The sequence below is a fragment of the Lissotriton vulgaris genome, chromosome 1_1 (genome assembly GCF_964263255.1).
Source record: "Lissotriton vulgaris chromosome 1_1, aLisVul1.2, whole genome shotgun sequence".
In the NCBI taxonomy this organism is placed as follows: Eukaryota; Metazoa; Chordata; class Amphibia; order Caudata; family Salamandridae; genus Lissotriton; species Lissotriton vulgaris.
Window position 1 is genome coordinate 535480042 of NC_141685.1, and position 15903 is coordinate 535495944.

Here is a 15903-nt window from a genome sequence, read left to right on the forward strand (position 1 = left end):
TACTGTCTCACAGGGGTGTCACCAGAGGACCACAATCTTCTTAGCACACATGCGCAGATACTGCTGCAGGGGCATTTATCTGTTGCAAAAATCTTTATTTGTATAGGTCCCTTACCCCACACCACCAACAAGGCCCAGCTCTACATCAGTGTTGCCATACTGTTTGTTCTGTGTGTTCTGTGCTTGCACTTTTGCTACACTAAGCCTGCCATTAGCCAGGTCACAGTCAGACTTTGATGCCGAAGGTGTCTTGTGATAATCCAGATTCCCCATAAATGCCCTCACTTTATACCTTTGAATTCTGACAGCTCATTGTTGGGTGGTACCTCCTTTCACATTCATATTAGCTTTATCTGCATTCACCACCAGGCCAGAGTTCAGAGACGTTAGAGGGGAACCAACAATGGCAGCTGTGGTGAGCAGGTCTGCACCATTAGACTGCACCGCCCCACCAATCTCATCCATATTTTTACTTTCCGCAGATATCTCATTGCTCCACCTTCCCGCCTCGGCAAAATCAACATAGCTCACACAATGGATGGTAGCCCCCTTTGCAGCAGTAGCGCACAGTCGGTGCTCCAATGTATCCTAGAGCAAAGCCAAGCCTGGACCAAAGGCATTAGTAGGAGTATCCCCCTCACCCTCATCCGCAGTATTAGCAGCATTACCAGCATTACTGTTATACTGCTGCTCAGCCTGGGTGTATGTGTGAGAGAATGTTGGTGAATTGAATGTTCATGTGTGTGAGTGTCAGTTGGAGATGGGCTGAGCAGCAGTTAGGCTGCTCCTGGTGGGGCTTTCATCTTGTAACATCCTACTTGAATAAAGATACCTGAAGATACTACATGGACCAGTCTACTTCTTTTTACTACAATTAGCCACAGCGCACTCACTGCCTTGAAGGGCGATCTGCTGCTGTATCTCACTACTCCTAGCCAGAAATGTTGAAGAAAGAAAAGGGAGATGTGAGAGAAAACCAAAGATCTTGCACTCCCAGACGGCGTTCATTACCTGAATTGCCACAGGGGAAGTGGAGTCAGAAGCGTCACAGGCAGAAAGAGCCTCAGATGCAGATGAAGTCACAGTGCTAGTCCCAATCACAGAGTCAGGGCAGCTAGTCAGGAATTTAAGCACAGAGCATCCAAACTTAGTTGAAACGTCACCGCAGCTGCTGTGGCATGCCGGAGTTACATTGTCGCTTACACAAGCTGCTCCTCCACATTGCCGGGCAGAAGGGGCTCGGGCACCACGTTCTCCACGGTTTGAAATTAATCTCAAAGAAGCCATTAGTGGACACCGCCACATCCAGATATAAGCAATTCAGACCAGCAGAGACCAGGATATGACTGGGGAGAGAAGGCAAAGCTGCAACATCAAGATTGAGAGGGGGCCGTTAGATGAAGTAAATGCTTTTCAGCAAAGTACTCGGCTCCGCTTCCCCAAGACACTGCGGCTCTGTGACTCTCCAACTCAGTAACAATACATTAAGTGGTAGTGGACGGTACCTCCTTGCAGTCCGAATGCGCATACAGCTAGCGATTTTCCATACATGTTGCTAGTTGACAGCTCTATCTTTTTTTTTTCCCCAGTCCTTCTTAGTATCGGGTTGCTTACTGCCCACAATGCAGGAAGCTGTAATAATCCAGGTGCCCAAAGAGGACAACGATCATACTCAAGTATTGTCCGTCATCCGATATCGGTGATAAGTACAGACACCAAGGTGCTGAGCAAGACCCTAGCCAACAATTTACTGGGCATCATTATGCCATTTAAGTGTTAAGATTGAACAGGGCTTATCGCATGCATAAGTGCAATGCTTAATATTAGATGACTGATGCATATTATGCAGGTGCTACTCTGAGCATGAAGGGGTGCGTGTTGCCCTGGAGCTTGCGTTTGACTCAGTGAGCTGGACATATTTATGGGTAGTGTTAGAATGCATGGGGTTTGGTCCGAATTTCATTGTCTGGGTACAACTGCTCTACACTGACCCAACAGCTAAGGTGAGGATGCGAGGGCTGATCTCAGATGCCTGGGCCTTAGGGTGCTTGACAAGGATACCCACTCTCACCTGTGGTTTTCATGCTTGAAGGTGGAGCCACTTGCATCCCAGCTGTCAGAGAATTTGAGGATCTGGGGAATCCAATTGGGAAGCCAGTTATATACTGTGTCTCTCTATGCCAAGGACGCATTATTATATTTGGGAAACCCTAACCAATCAATACCCCATGCGCATACTGGAATTGTTTGGAAGGATATCTGGATAACAAACTAATCCAAGTCGTACCTCTTTACACTTGGTAGGTTGAGGCGTCCCCTGGAGGTTCAACTGACGGAACTAGGCATAAAGTGAAAACCAGAAGAATTCGGATATTTTGGAATCTGGGTCTCACAGGATCCAAGAGAACACAATGCTCGAAACATGGGCAGAGTGATGGCAGGGCCACAGAGTTCGGTGGTTGTTTGGAAGACCCTTCCGTTGTTTATTACAAGTCTGATCTTACTGACAAATATGGTGGTTTTTAACAAGGAGCTTATACATCCTACAGACCACCATGTGCCCCATACCCATGGCAACATTTCATAGGTTAGATATTTTATTTGGTGACATGGTTTGGGCATGCAAGAGGAGTAGGGTGAAGCTAGAACCACTGAAACTGCCTTGGCTGAAGGGGGAACTGGGGTTGCCTGATATCTTCTTATAATATGGGATTGCTCCAGTGAAACTTACCACATATTGGTTCGAGAAGGTCCGAACTGGTCCGGTACCCAAGGAGAATATACCCTCGAAGAACTATTTTTGAGAGAGCGAGGACTGTCACAGGAGATGCCTTACTTGGTGTGGTAGATAGATAAGGTATAGTACACAGTGGTTGTATGCGAGCTTAAGGGGTCCCTATTTCATTAGGCATCCCCTTGTAGTTATTTAGGCCATCCCAGATTATACAACGAGAGATGTCCTTCTAGAACTGGAAAGAGGGGGCCTGCACTACTATAGGTTATTTGTTCATGAATGTCAGATTCATGTCCGTAGCCCAGTGTCAGGAACTGTTTGGTGTGGGCCCAGAGCGATTCCTGCAATATGCCAAAATAGCACAAACCGGATGTGGTACTTGGCCTGCCTACCCTGAGGCTCCGCCATAATATGCCTTTACAAAATAAATCTTGGAATATTGTTTTTGTAGAAGGTTCATCACACTACTATACCTAGCTTTAGCCTAAGATAGGAAGGGAAATACAGAGAGAGCCTGTAATAGATGGAGGAAAGACTGGAGTCCCTAACTGTCGGGGATTGAAAAAGAGCCTGCAAACCGGTGGAGGAGGTCTACCTGAATGCTCGTTTTAAATTGATCCAGTTTCACTTTCTGCATAAAACATACCTCCCTCACCACAGGCTGGCTTGAATTTGCCCTCATAAGCAGGCCTTATATGGTAGATGTGGGGAGGATAGGGCGAGGTTTTTGCATGTTACCTGGAGCTGCCAACGGCTGTCAAATGTTTGGGAACAAGTATGGAGATGTTTGTTTCATGTGACCGAGGTGTAACTTAACTGTTATATAACAGGGGTTGACCCACTATAGTCCAGGGACCTGGGTATTCAGCAGTATAGACAACAATTGGTCCTCGACATAAATTTATCATTGAGAAAGATCATAGTATTTAATCAAGTTGATTAACTCCACATCGTTACTGAATCTATCGTCTTAACAGTATAGAGGATACTAGCCCACAGCCTCAAAAATCATTTACTACAGATGTCCTTAAATCAATAAAACCAAAAAGAGGGATCCAATTGGGATAGTTAATTTAATGTACCATATATCAACGTATAGAGGATCAATGCAACTATATACATATATTTACACAAATCATAAAGCAAAAAGCAGTTTCTTAAAAAAGAGAGAGAACGTGCACAGAGAAAGATAAAGTGTGTGCTCAAGTGAATGATCAAGAAAGATCAGAAAGAACAGTGTGGATCATTTTTATACAAAGAAAACATTGAGCCTGTCCTACGTAATGCTTGTAAAAAATACTTCTTTTTTACTTGCAGAATACTATTTACAATTCCTTGGTCCTTAACTTGAACCACTGGCAATAAGATCGCCAGGAGAAGGAATGGGGGTGGACAAGGGGCAGGGGGTCAGTAGGTATAGGCTCCCAAAGGGGAGTGTCGTCGACGTTTCGACCCAACCATGTAGTGGGTGGTTCAAGTCCTCAACAACGGGTCTTCATCAGGACGGAGTAATGGGGGAATATCTCTCAAAGTGCACGTCAATTAAAAATTCGTTGGGCACCTGTAATGATAGATAAATAGCGGGGCTAAGTATCACTGTATAGTATTAAAAAAGGGGTCCACTAGTGACCTTTGTGAAAAAGCACTCACCCTTCCGTGATGCCTTGACAAGACAAAGTGCGACAATAAAGTGTAACTTAAGGCATTGGTCAAAAAATGCTTATTGAGTGTATTTACTGTCAAGAAAGGGCACAAAATGAGATTGCAAATGTTAGCGCTAGGGAAAGTTGTAGCAAAATATTGTACAGCAATTCATTGGGCTGCACCAAGCCCCCCTGTATTTGAGAAGTGGCAAAAAGATTTATAGCATAGATGAGAAGCGTGCTGTCGAGTAGAGATGATAATGTGGCAGAAGATCTAACGGAATGGGCTGAAATTTTCACTAAAGTATTAGATCCTTTAAATGACATACCTTCCTGATCGGGCAGAGAGATCCGCGCTGCTGCCCTCCAGCCAGCCTCCTTCTAGCGGATTGCTGCCTCGGTCGACCCAGCCGCCGCTGAGCCGCCCCCTCCAGACTCTGCGCTTTCCCGCCGCTGCCTCCCTGCGGCTCCGCCCCCCTCCAGTCCATTTGCCGCCCCGCTCCCGCCACCCAGCTGCTCCTCCCTCCCAGCTCCTTACTTATGAAGCCCACAGAGCGACCGCGCAGCGGACGCGAGCAGCGGGCGCGCAGATTGGTGCGCCAAGGCAAGCCCGTCTACGCCCGTCCGCGCCCAGCGCCAGGACCCCTGGCCCTCGACGATGCCAGCGCACCTGACGGACCTACGACACCGCCACCCTCCACGCACGGAACCCCGCCTGCTACCGAGCTACCCCGAAACGCACCCACGGACCCTGCCAAGACTGCAAATTCACCTGCCAAGACTGCAAATTCACCTACCTCCGACCCGGCCCGGCACCCGCCAAGCCTAGCACCAGCAACAATCACCTCAAGTGCATCCTGCTCAACACCCGCTCCGTCCACAGACACGCCGTCAAACTCTGGAACCTCCTGGACACTACATCACCAGCGGTCGCCTTCCTCACGGAAACCTGGATGAACGCCTCATCAGCCCCCGACATCGCCATAGCCATACCGGACGGCTACAAGATCACCCGGAGGGACCGCGTCAACCAAACCGGAGGAGGCATCCCCATCGTTCACAGAAACACCAACCGAATCACGACTAACTTTGACAACACCCTCACCGCCGCCGAACACCTTCACTTCCAGATACACACACCTTCACTTCCAGATACAAACCGACCCCAGGACTACCCTCAGATGCACCCTCATCTACAGACCCCCGGGACCACGCACACAATTCAGCGAAGCCATCGCAGACTTCGCCAGCCCGTATGCCCTAACCTCCTCAGACTACATCCTCCTAGGGGACCTCAATTTCCACCTGGAGAACAGCAATGACAGCAACACCGCCGCCCTGCTGGACAACCTCGGACTCAAGCAACTGGTGAACACCCCCACCCACTACGCCAGCCACACGCTTGACCCCGTCTTCTCCTCCAGCAAGCACATCTCCTTCAGCCACTCCACCGGGCTACACTGGACTGATCACAGCTGCGTCCACTTCAACTTCAGGAGAACCACCACCACCCACACCAGGCTCCCCGCAGAATCTGGAGCAAGATCACCACCAACCAGCTCACCACCTCCCTCAGCCAGAACCCTCCCATCAACACAGCGGACCCCAACGAAGCAGCCCGCAACCTCACACAGTGGCTCACCAACTGCGCCGACAACCTCGCACCACTAAAGAAACCACCCGGCAGACCCAACAGTAAGAAATCCTGGTGGTTCACCAACGACCTCAAAAACTCCAAGAAAACCTGCCGCACCCTCGAGAAAGCCTGGCGCCACGACCAGACAACAGAGAACATGACAGCCCTCAAGAACGCGACCCGCAAACACCACCAGCTGATCCGCACCACCAAAAGGACTCCATTCAAAGAACGACTGGACAACAACACCCACAACAGCAGGGAACTCTTCAGCATCGTCAAGGAGCTCTCCAACCCCAGCGCCTGCAACAACGACATCACACCCTCGCAAGACCTCTGCGACTCACTCGCCTCGTTCTTTCACCGCAAGATCGCCGACATACACAACAGCTTCGGCGCACAAACCATGCACCCAACCACGGAACTAGCGCACCCAACCACAACCCTCTGCACCTGGACCTCGGTCAGCACCGAAGACACCGCCCGCACGATGAAGACCATCCACTCCGGCTCCCCTACCGATCCAAGCCCACACCACATCTTCAACAAAGCCGGCTCCATCATCGCACCCCAACTCCGGGACATCATCAACAGCTCCTTCGCATCAGCCACCTTCCAGGAGAGCTGGAAACATGCTGAGCTCAGCGCCCTCCTGAAAAAAACCACTGCAAACCCCACGGACCTCAAGAACTTCCGCCCCATCTCGCTCCTCCCTTTTCCCGTCAAACTCATCGAAAAGACCGTTAACAAGTAACTCTCCGCATTCCTCGAGACAAACGGATCCCTCGACCAGTCGCAGTCCGGTTTCCGAGCAAACCACAGCACCGAGACCGCCCTCATCGCAGCAACCGACGACATCAGGGCCCTGCTCGACAACGGGGAAACAGCTGCCCTCATCCTCCTGGACCCCTCAGCTGCCTTCCACACGGTATGCCACCGCACCCTGATACAGCGCCTCAGCAACACCGGAATCCAAGGAACGGCCTTGGAGTGGATCATCTCGTTCCTCGCCGGAAGAACCCAGAGAGTCCGCCTTCCACTGTTCCGATCCGCGGCCACCGAAATCATCTGCGGTGTTCCACAGGGATCCTCGCTCAGCCCCACCCTCTTCAACATCTACATAAGCCCCCTTGCAGCCATCGCACGCGAACACAACCTTAACATCATCTCCTACGCCGACGACACCCAGCTGATCCTCTCCCTCACCAACGACCCCGCCACCGCCAGAGCCAACCTCCAGGAAGGAATGAAAGACGTCGCGGAATGGATGAAGCTCAGCCGTCTGAAACTGAACTCAGACAAGACAGAAGTCCTCATCCTGGGACCATCCTCTTCCGCCTGGGACAACTCCTGGTGGCCCCCTGCCCTGGGCACCGCACCCAAGCCTACGGACAATGCTCGCAACCTGGGCTTCATCCTGGACTCCTCCCTCACGATGACCAAGCAAGTCAATGCCGTCTCGTCATCCTGTTTCAACACCCTGCGCATGCTCCGAAAGATCTTACGGTGGATCCCCACCGCAACCAGAAAGACTGTCACCCATGCCCTCGTCACCACCCGGCTGGAGTACGGGAACACCCTTTACGCTGGAACCACAACCAAACTCCAGCGCATACAGAACGCATCGGCACGACTCATCCTGGACATCCCCCGCCACAGCCACATCTCTGCCCATCTGAAAGACCTGCATTGGCTCCCCATCAGCAAAAGGATCACGTTCAGACTCCTCACCCACGCACATAAGGCTCTCCACGACATGGGCCCCAAGTACCTCAACAACCGCCTAACTTTCTACACACCCACCCGCTAGCTTCGATCCGCCAGCCTCGCCCTCGCCACCGTCTCGCGGATTCGGAAGGCCACCGCCAGAGGACGTTCCTTCTCCTACCTGGCGGCCAAGACATGGACCTCCCTCCCACCCACCTACGACTGACCCAGGACCATCTCTCCTTCAGGAAACAACTAAAGACCTGGCTGTTCGAGCAGTAGCGACTCACGCCCCCCCCCACAGCCCCCCCCCCCCCCAGCGCCTTGAGACCCTCACGGGTGAGTAGCGCGTTATACAAATCTGATGATTGATTGATTGATTGATTGCTGTGCGGGGTCAGCGGCCTCCAGAGATGTGCAGGGTTCTATTTGTTTTTATTCTGGGCTGCATACAAAAATCTGGGGGGGGGGGGTCTCAAAATGTAAAAGGTAAAACCTAATCAGTTTGCTGCATATGTAACTAGAACTCCTTGGGGGGTAGAATGTCTTTATACTGTTACTATGGAAAACAATAAAAGAGAACTTAAAAAAATCGGTTTGGGACACACCGTAGAGGACATCATATCGGGCAAAACATAATGGAATCCACTGCATTTAACAATTTGATGAAAATGGTAAATATGCCTAAGCTACTGTTTGTGTTCAGATGTCCTGTCCACCAGGTCTACTACTAAATGTTTGACAAATAGTTTCATAGACTAAACAATATGATTGCACAGTTGCATGGGACGAAATAATCCAAGATATGTATAAAAAAAAAATAAAAAAAAAATAAAAAAATCAAGCTCGACTTAGTATATGGAGTATTGGAACTTCCAGTTTTAGTAATAATTAGAAGTTAGCTGTAATAGAAGAGGATGAAACTTTTATTGAAAGATCATCTAAGCCAGAAATGATAGTTGGGTGAAGACTGAAAATATCCATATGAAGCCTTGGTTAATTCAGGGGTTTGGATATGTAATGATCTTATTTTAAAAAGAAAACTATATGAAAAAAATGGGATTAAAGCTGATTCTTTGAAAACGGAACAGATGTGTATTATAGGGAGTTTTACTTTTGAGCAATCAATATACAACAATGAGCTGGCGAACGCGCTACAATTCTGGTCGTGAACAGTCATTTCAAACTGTTCTAATTACTTAGTGCTGATCCAATGGAAGTAGAAAACTGAACTAGAGATTGGAAAAATTAAGTGTCTCTATATCCGAATCCTTCATAAAGCATACGAGATTGGTCTGGACATGTGACAGATATTCACTCTGGTGTAGCGGATAAACAATTGTGTCTGCACTGTCAGCCTAGCACTAAAGCATTGCATGTTTAATACAGACGCTTTTTGCAGATTGGGATATTTCTGATGAACACATTCCTCTTGCAATAGTAGAGATTTAACAACAGTGCCTCATCTGAATACAGGTGTCAAAGCTTTTGAGTTGAGATGTATTTGTATTGCCAGAAAGTAAGTACTTAGCAACTGAAAATGTGTCACCACATTAAATATGGACAACTTGCGACTGGTGCGAGGAATTGAGCAAACATGCAGCTACGAAGTAAACATCATTTAAAATAAGGGTATCCCTTCACAGTTCTTCAAGCGTGATCGTCTTGTACACCTTAATGTTGGTCATATGTTCTGGGGTGGTTCTTTTCTCTTTCGTTTTTTGTACACTTACGGTCTGGTTGTGTGTCCTAACCTTTTATGTTGTAACAGTCTTTTATTTACATAGTCACTGGGAGAAAACTCAATAGTTAGTAAAAAAATGTATTGTCCTGGTGGAATGTATGCATTAACAAAATATCATTGATATTAAGGAAAAGAAAGATACTCATACATTGTGGAGCCTCATTGTTGGAGTTGTGGAATTGGTTTGCTGCTGGAGTTTAAAGACCACATGTCCTCAAGAGCGGTGCATGGTAATTGCCATGCTCGACCTTTTTAGGGGCATCTCCCCTTTGAATTTCAGTTGGAACCACTTGGTTTGGCGCTAAAAGACAGATGAGGTAAGTATGTGTCTCATCAGCAGCATTTTCCAATAATAAAATTTAAATGTGTTTATTTCAGCACTGCAGAACATAAACTGGAAAGAACTTTCTGCAGCACGTATAGCCTTTATTACAGTGCCCAGGTTGGATCCCGTTGTGAAGGCCTGACTGAGAACCTTGACCTACTAGAGCCATCCGAAAGGCATTTATCCTCCAATAGTGGCTATGCATTTCAGGGGCAAACCGCTACTCCTAACAAATGTGGGAAAATAACCCAAGCTTATGCAATTTGTGAATGCAAAAATCTCACATGCACAAGTAGAGTATGGGGAAATAATGGATCCAGTGTGTACGCAGCCCTAGGCAGCCCTATGAGAAGAACATCAATGAATGAGCTGACTGAAGTCAAGGGACCTGAGACACTTCGGGAGTAAAGCAACCTCGTGACAACAATGGGCGGCATTTACCCAGACAATGAAGTTGTCTTAGCTTATAAGTGGATATCTTCTGTTAGCTTCCCGTTGAGATGGTTAGCAGTTAAAAACTTGCTTTTGGGCATTCTTTTCAACACGTCCCTTATACTTCATCTTCGCCTAATAAGCTCACATGGTCTATGACCGGACCCTCAACAGAAACCATGATCCCCAGTATCCAACTGTTAGAATTCTGGTGCCTTACCTTGCTTTATCCTTAATTTCTTATGATGCCTGAATTCAAGACTGTCCCTCTTTATTCCCACCTTTAAGCTTCCCTAGTCTTCAAGCAATTGGCTCTGGTGTCCAATTACTCATCGATTTTTGGCTAGGTACACACATAGGAACATGACACAAGACATTGTCTTCAGTAATCAAATTCTCTCTTTATAGATGATCACTGCCGTGATCCCTTATGTGCTTCCTCAGCCATGGTCAGGTACAGCCAACTAGAGTACATATATCCTGTCAGGCTTTGTCCTGTACATTAGAGCACAGTGGTATTGATTACACAATTGTTCCTTCAACTTTTTACAAAATTAACTTAATACTAACTAGCCCTTTACATAAAGTTCAGAAACAGAAGCTTACTTTACAACCCTTACAGCCACAGTTTCTTTCAGCTAAGCAGTCACCGGTGTAGCTGGCAGGCCTCTAACTAAGCAGATACATCTATGGGCCTGATTTACATCCTGGAGGAACTACTGTCATCCCGCGGCGGTTCCAAATACTCAGTTGAGTTGACAGGGGCCCACTGCCACATTTAGATGTTGCAGCATTAGACAGTGTTCCGCCGCAGATGCGGTCTTCTCTGCTGGCTAACTGTACTCCGTTGCTCTCAGGCCGTCGGGTTTGCACTGTGCCGATTTAGATATTTCCATGGTGCTGGCGGTGTCATGGCAGAGGAATCCTGACTGAGTGAGGCCATGTTGGTGTGGAGAAAAGTAAGTACCACTCATCATTATTTTACTACACATATATGTTGTGAATGTGTTATAATTTATACATAGGTAATGTGTAATGCCCTTTTTTTGTTTGTAGGTCTTGCCTACACAGCGCGCATGCGCTGATAGGAGGACCTTTAGACGTCGCTCTGGTCATTTTCAAGCACACACTTGTGCTTGTGGCGACATCCACCTTGCGGGAGCGAGCAGGGGCACGCCACAAGCACGAGTGCGGTGACTGAAAATAAGCTGACTGCGCTTCCAAGCGCACGCCCGCACCACTCGCGGTTTCACCCCTCCGCCTCTCTCTCCTGCTGCAGCCTGCACAGCGTTTTAAATATTTTTTTTTACTTTCAGCGTGAGGCACACGCTTGTTTCTTCTTAAAGCTTCTGACAGAGAAAACATATTTTATACCGAAAAGTACAATGAGATCCCCTGTTTCTGCTCCGCATTCCTTGCGAGAGCATGTACATTTAATTCTGGCCATATGCTTAACTTGGCTTCACAGCCCATTGAATTTCCTTCCTAAACGTGTGTATGGCGCTGACGTGTCCAGGACAATGGCACCGGAGCCTGGCACGTGAAGCCTGCTTTGTTTTCATTCACGTTGCTGGGCTTTCAGTTAATACTACTGGTTTTGAACTTGTAAAGGACAGAGACAGGTTGGTGTGCTGCTAGGGCACGTTAACACACGTGGAAATTTTGCTCATTACTGATGTTGTGTTCTTTGCCAAAAATCTCTCCATAGCACTCGCCGACTAAAGACCTATTCCTCCTCAGCAGCATTATACTTAGTATAAATATTTTTCCATTATGTTATTGACATTTCAGAAAACAGTGGCGCTTTGAAGAGCTTGACATCAGAATGTAGCACGAGACACTACGGTGCAGGCCTACACTCTTCGGCAAAGCCTACCTTTTAGACATTTTATGTGAGCTCGTGTGATTTCTTCAGATTACATCAATTTTAGGCTCCTAAATTTAGAAGCTATAGCATAATGTTTTTCAAGTGCAAGGATTCATTGACAGGTCTAGATAAAGATGAGGTTTACTGTTCAACACTTTGTCTACACCTTGAAATGTCAGCTTCTATCTACTAATGCTGGCCTTTTTTCTAGATCTTTCTTTGCTGCTTCTGTTTTTCCACCTATTTTAACTCTACCCTCAGCTATTGGCACATAATCTCCACATCAACCACCTATTTTGGATTTTCCTACCACATACAGAGAGGTTGCACCCCAAAATACTTCTCTTTCCCAACTTTCTCATGCTTTCAGAAGTCCCCTAAAGCAGATTAGCTTGCTGCTATTCATTTGAAATATTTTAAGATGAAGGTCCAATAGTTTGCCTTCCCCAGGACTAGTTCTGCTACCTACTCTACCTTGTTCCTGCCCGGCACACTCAGTTTTGCTACATCTACTGTGCACTTACATATTCTAAAACACTTCCATGAGGCTGGAATCTTTTATCACCACTCACAATACTGCAACAAGATATCAAATCCTAAATATAGACATGATCCAACCTCATATTACCTCCTTAAGGCAAAGCAATGATTAGCTCATTGGCTATTAACAAACATACAACTACGAAGGTTTTAGTGGACCTTCCTCATCATGGCTTGAGCTCCCTCAACAAAGTCTTAACATTTGTCATGAGGATGGTATTCAAACCCCCAGAAACACCCTCACTTCACACTATTGACATCAATCGTGCTGGCTTTACGCTATAAAAAAGGGCCTTTGGACAGCTCTTAATACTAGCCTTCAAAGCTAATCTTGGGTCAGTTCCAAATTACCACTTTAATGCCCTATTCCAATATATTACCTCATGCAACTTAAGATCAGTCAGTCAACACCTCCTTGTCTCACTAAAGCCACCCTGCACACTGTCCATATTCTGATCCTTCTGCCTTCTGGGACCCATGCACTAGAATGCTGCCTCACTAAATATCACAGCCAGTCCAACACTAAGAGATTTTTCAAGTACAAGAAACACCCATCTCTTGAAAACCAAAGTGGTTAAATATTACCTTGAGGTGGCCAAACATTGTAATATGTATATTTGTGTATATACCTCGATCTAAGAGTGAACTGGCCTCTATGCTGCTCTGTTATACATCCTATATGCAGTCCAGTATTCAGTTGTTTATTGACCTTGCTGCTTTTGCATTTCATTCAATGGCATAAGCAGCTCTTGTCAGTTATTAACACGTTGGTCAGTTGTAACTCCTCTCAATCAGGTTACTGTCTGATTTACTAGCCATGTTGAGGACAGGAGAATAACAAGCATTGGCATAGCCAATAGGTCTCGCCTTTGGGACCTTCTAAGTGTTTAGCCATGCAACAGTTGATGTTGTTGCACCAAGGATGTTGTGCTGCATAACTAAATACTTATAAGGTCCTAAAGGCGAGACCTATTGGCTATGCCAATGCTTGTTTACATTTAGCATTGCACATCAACAACATGCACACACTATTGAATGTACACCCACAGGCACCACAAGCACAACATCCACAACCACCACCAAATAAAAAATGTTTATGTGTCAATACAGACGTGTTCATTTTACCAATATAAAAATATTAAGATCAACACATATGCATGACACAAAAAACATTTGCATGTGAGAGCAATGTAAAAATACACGAGGCAGAAGCAAACGATAACACATGATTCATAGTAAGACAAGTGACACACAAGTCTAACTTAAATTCTGGTGACAACGGGGTTGCTGAGCGTCGTTTTGAAGTAGCAGCAGCACAGGAAGGACCTGCACAAAGAGGTTCAAGATGGACACAGAAGTTTTCACCTCTTTTTCTTCCATTCCACCAACTCGAGTTTGAAGGTTTACCCACCACAGTTGCCTTGATGGAAAGGCACGTCGAAATGGGCACAGCAGTATTCTTGTTGAGACTCCCTCTGGCAGTCGCTTCTGCCTCTGACACCATCGACACGGGAGCAAGATACTGGCGGAGGCGCCGGGGCTTCCCTCCTAAGACCTGCAAACATCTAAATACAGCGGACGGCCCGCCAAGTCGGCAGGGTGAAAAACCATTGAAAAAGCAACAGCAGGACCAGATCTGCCAACATCTAATTCAGGCCCTATATTTTCAAGGGTCGCTGAGAGGGCAACCTTTCAAGTAGACTGGCCACTTCACTCAATGCCATCATGGATATTTTCCCCAGTCTTATGCTCTTGTATGACTTCCTGGTTTGTAATCTTGGTTTCCTTTTCTTTAACTAATTTGACTAACACACTTGAAAGACAATGAATTATTAGTGGGGACTCAGTTCTTGAAGTAAGATCCATCAAGACATGGAGTGAGGTAGATACCCTATTTTCTTATGAAGGAGCACCCACAACTTTGAGAGTGGGAGTGGGAGAACAGTGGAATTTCTGTTTATGACTTTCCTGGCTTTAATGCAAGTATTTGAGACAATACTCGGACAGCGATTTATCTATGTAAAATAGGGGTGCTACTATTGTATACAGTAGGACTCGTTAGAGAAGCCCAAGAAGACATTGTCAAAAGTAGCAGTCAAACAAGCTGATCTAAAACTAGCAAATCGCAGGGTTGACTACTTCGAATTAAAGCATGAAATCCAAATGATACCTGACCAATATCTTGGCACCAGGTCTCTGATAGACACTTCTGGTTGTCTATCTTGGCAAACCCTTTATGCGCTACCCAAAATAAATGAACCAATTAGTCTAGTGGGCATGTTCTTACTGAACTGATAACTCAAGGGGTGTGCCACAAGGGTGACTACGCAAATCAAAACTACCTTCATTGGTCTTCATAATTCTAGTGGTTGCGAGCTGGTCAGTGGCCAAATCACCTTATGAATCAATGCTTACTTAATGGGTGGGAGTCTTCTACAATTGTGCTAACATCCTTTACTCAAACAAGGTAAGTAACTGCTCGAACTCTGAATCATCTTCTAGTGCCCCCTGCCTCGGATTCCATCTTTCGAACCAAACATTGTGAGAGATTGTCATTCCATACCCTGCAGCTAGCTGCCCTACTGTTTTATTCTCAGATCTGTGTCAAAGCCCACACGCTGAACAGTCCTCTCTCAATATGAAAAGTGGTTTTAAAAATTGAGCAAGCACCACGAAAAGGACAGATCAAACAAGGTGTCCAAAAAGGAGCACATTGTTAGAAACTAAATCATTATCCTTGTGACCTAGAATACGCTAAATGAACATTCTTAAAATATTTTAGAAAGGTGGGCCCTCTAAATGGAAACAAACATAGGCTATAATGGAAAACAGGACATTGTCAAACTAATGCAAACTGCTGCCATGTTAGAAAACAATATTGAGAAACACAGAAAATAAAAATGTTGCAGTATGAACATACCACTGTATGCTTCATTTTCCCAGAGGCTGCATCATAATTAAGCATATCAGTAGGATCAATCCATTCATCATCCTGAGCTCTTGAATCTGCCAGCAGCAGTAGCGCACTCAGCAGCAAATGAATCCCCATTGCATAATGCATATTTCTAAAAAAACAAACAGAAAAAACGTTCTTGTTAGTCAACAAAAGCCAGCAGACTTTTGAGATAGATCGAGCTGGACACACGGTATTGAGTACAATGATTACATTTCAGTTGAACATACCCAAATGGTTTCTGATGCAATGGCTGACAGGGTAGGACTGTTGTGATGGCTTTAGTTCCACCTTGGAAATTGTTACTGTACTTTTGTGCAAA

The 15903-nt window shown here is 46.2% G+C and overlaps 1 protein-coding gene across 4 annotated transcripts in view; it reads right to left on the bottom strand.

The window, feature by feature from the left end:
• The window catches only part of CLCC1 (chloride channel CLIC like 1), a 274427-nt gene that overhangs the window by 221277 nt on the left and 37247 nt on the right, over positions 1-15903 (bottom strand). For all 4 annotated transcript variants that reach the window (XM_086953903.1, XM_086953902.1, XM_086953905.1 and 1 more), the window contains exon 2: positions 15549-15693. In XM_086953903.1, coding sequence (XP_086810029.1) covers positions 15549-15689 — 141 coding nt within the window. In that variant the 5' untranslated portion in view covers positions 15690-15693. The remainder of the gene's footprint in view (positions 1-15548; positions 15694-15903) is intronic.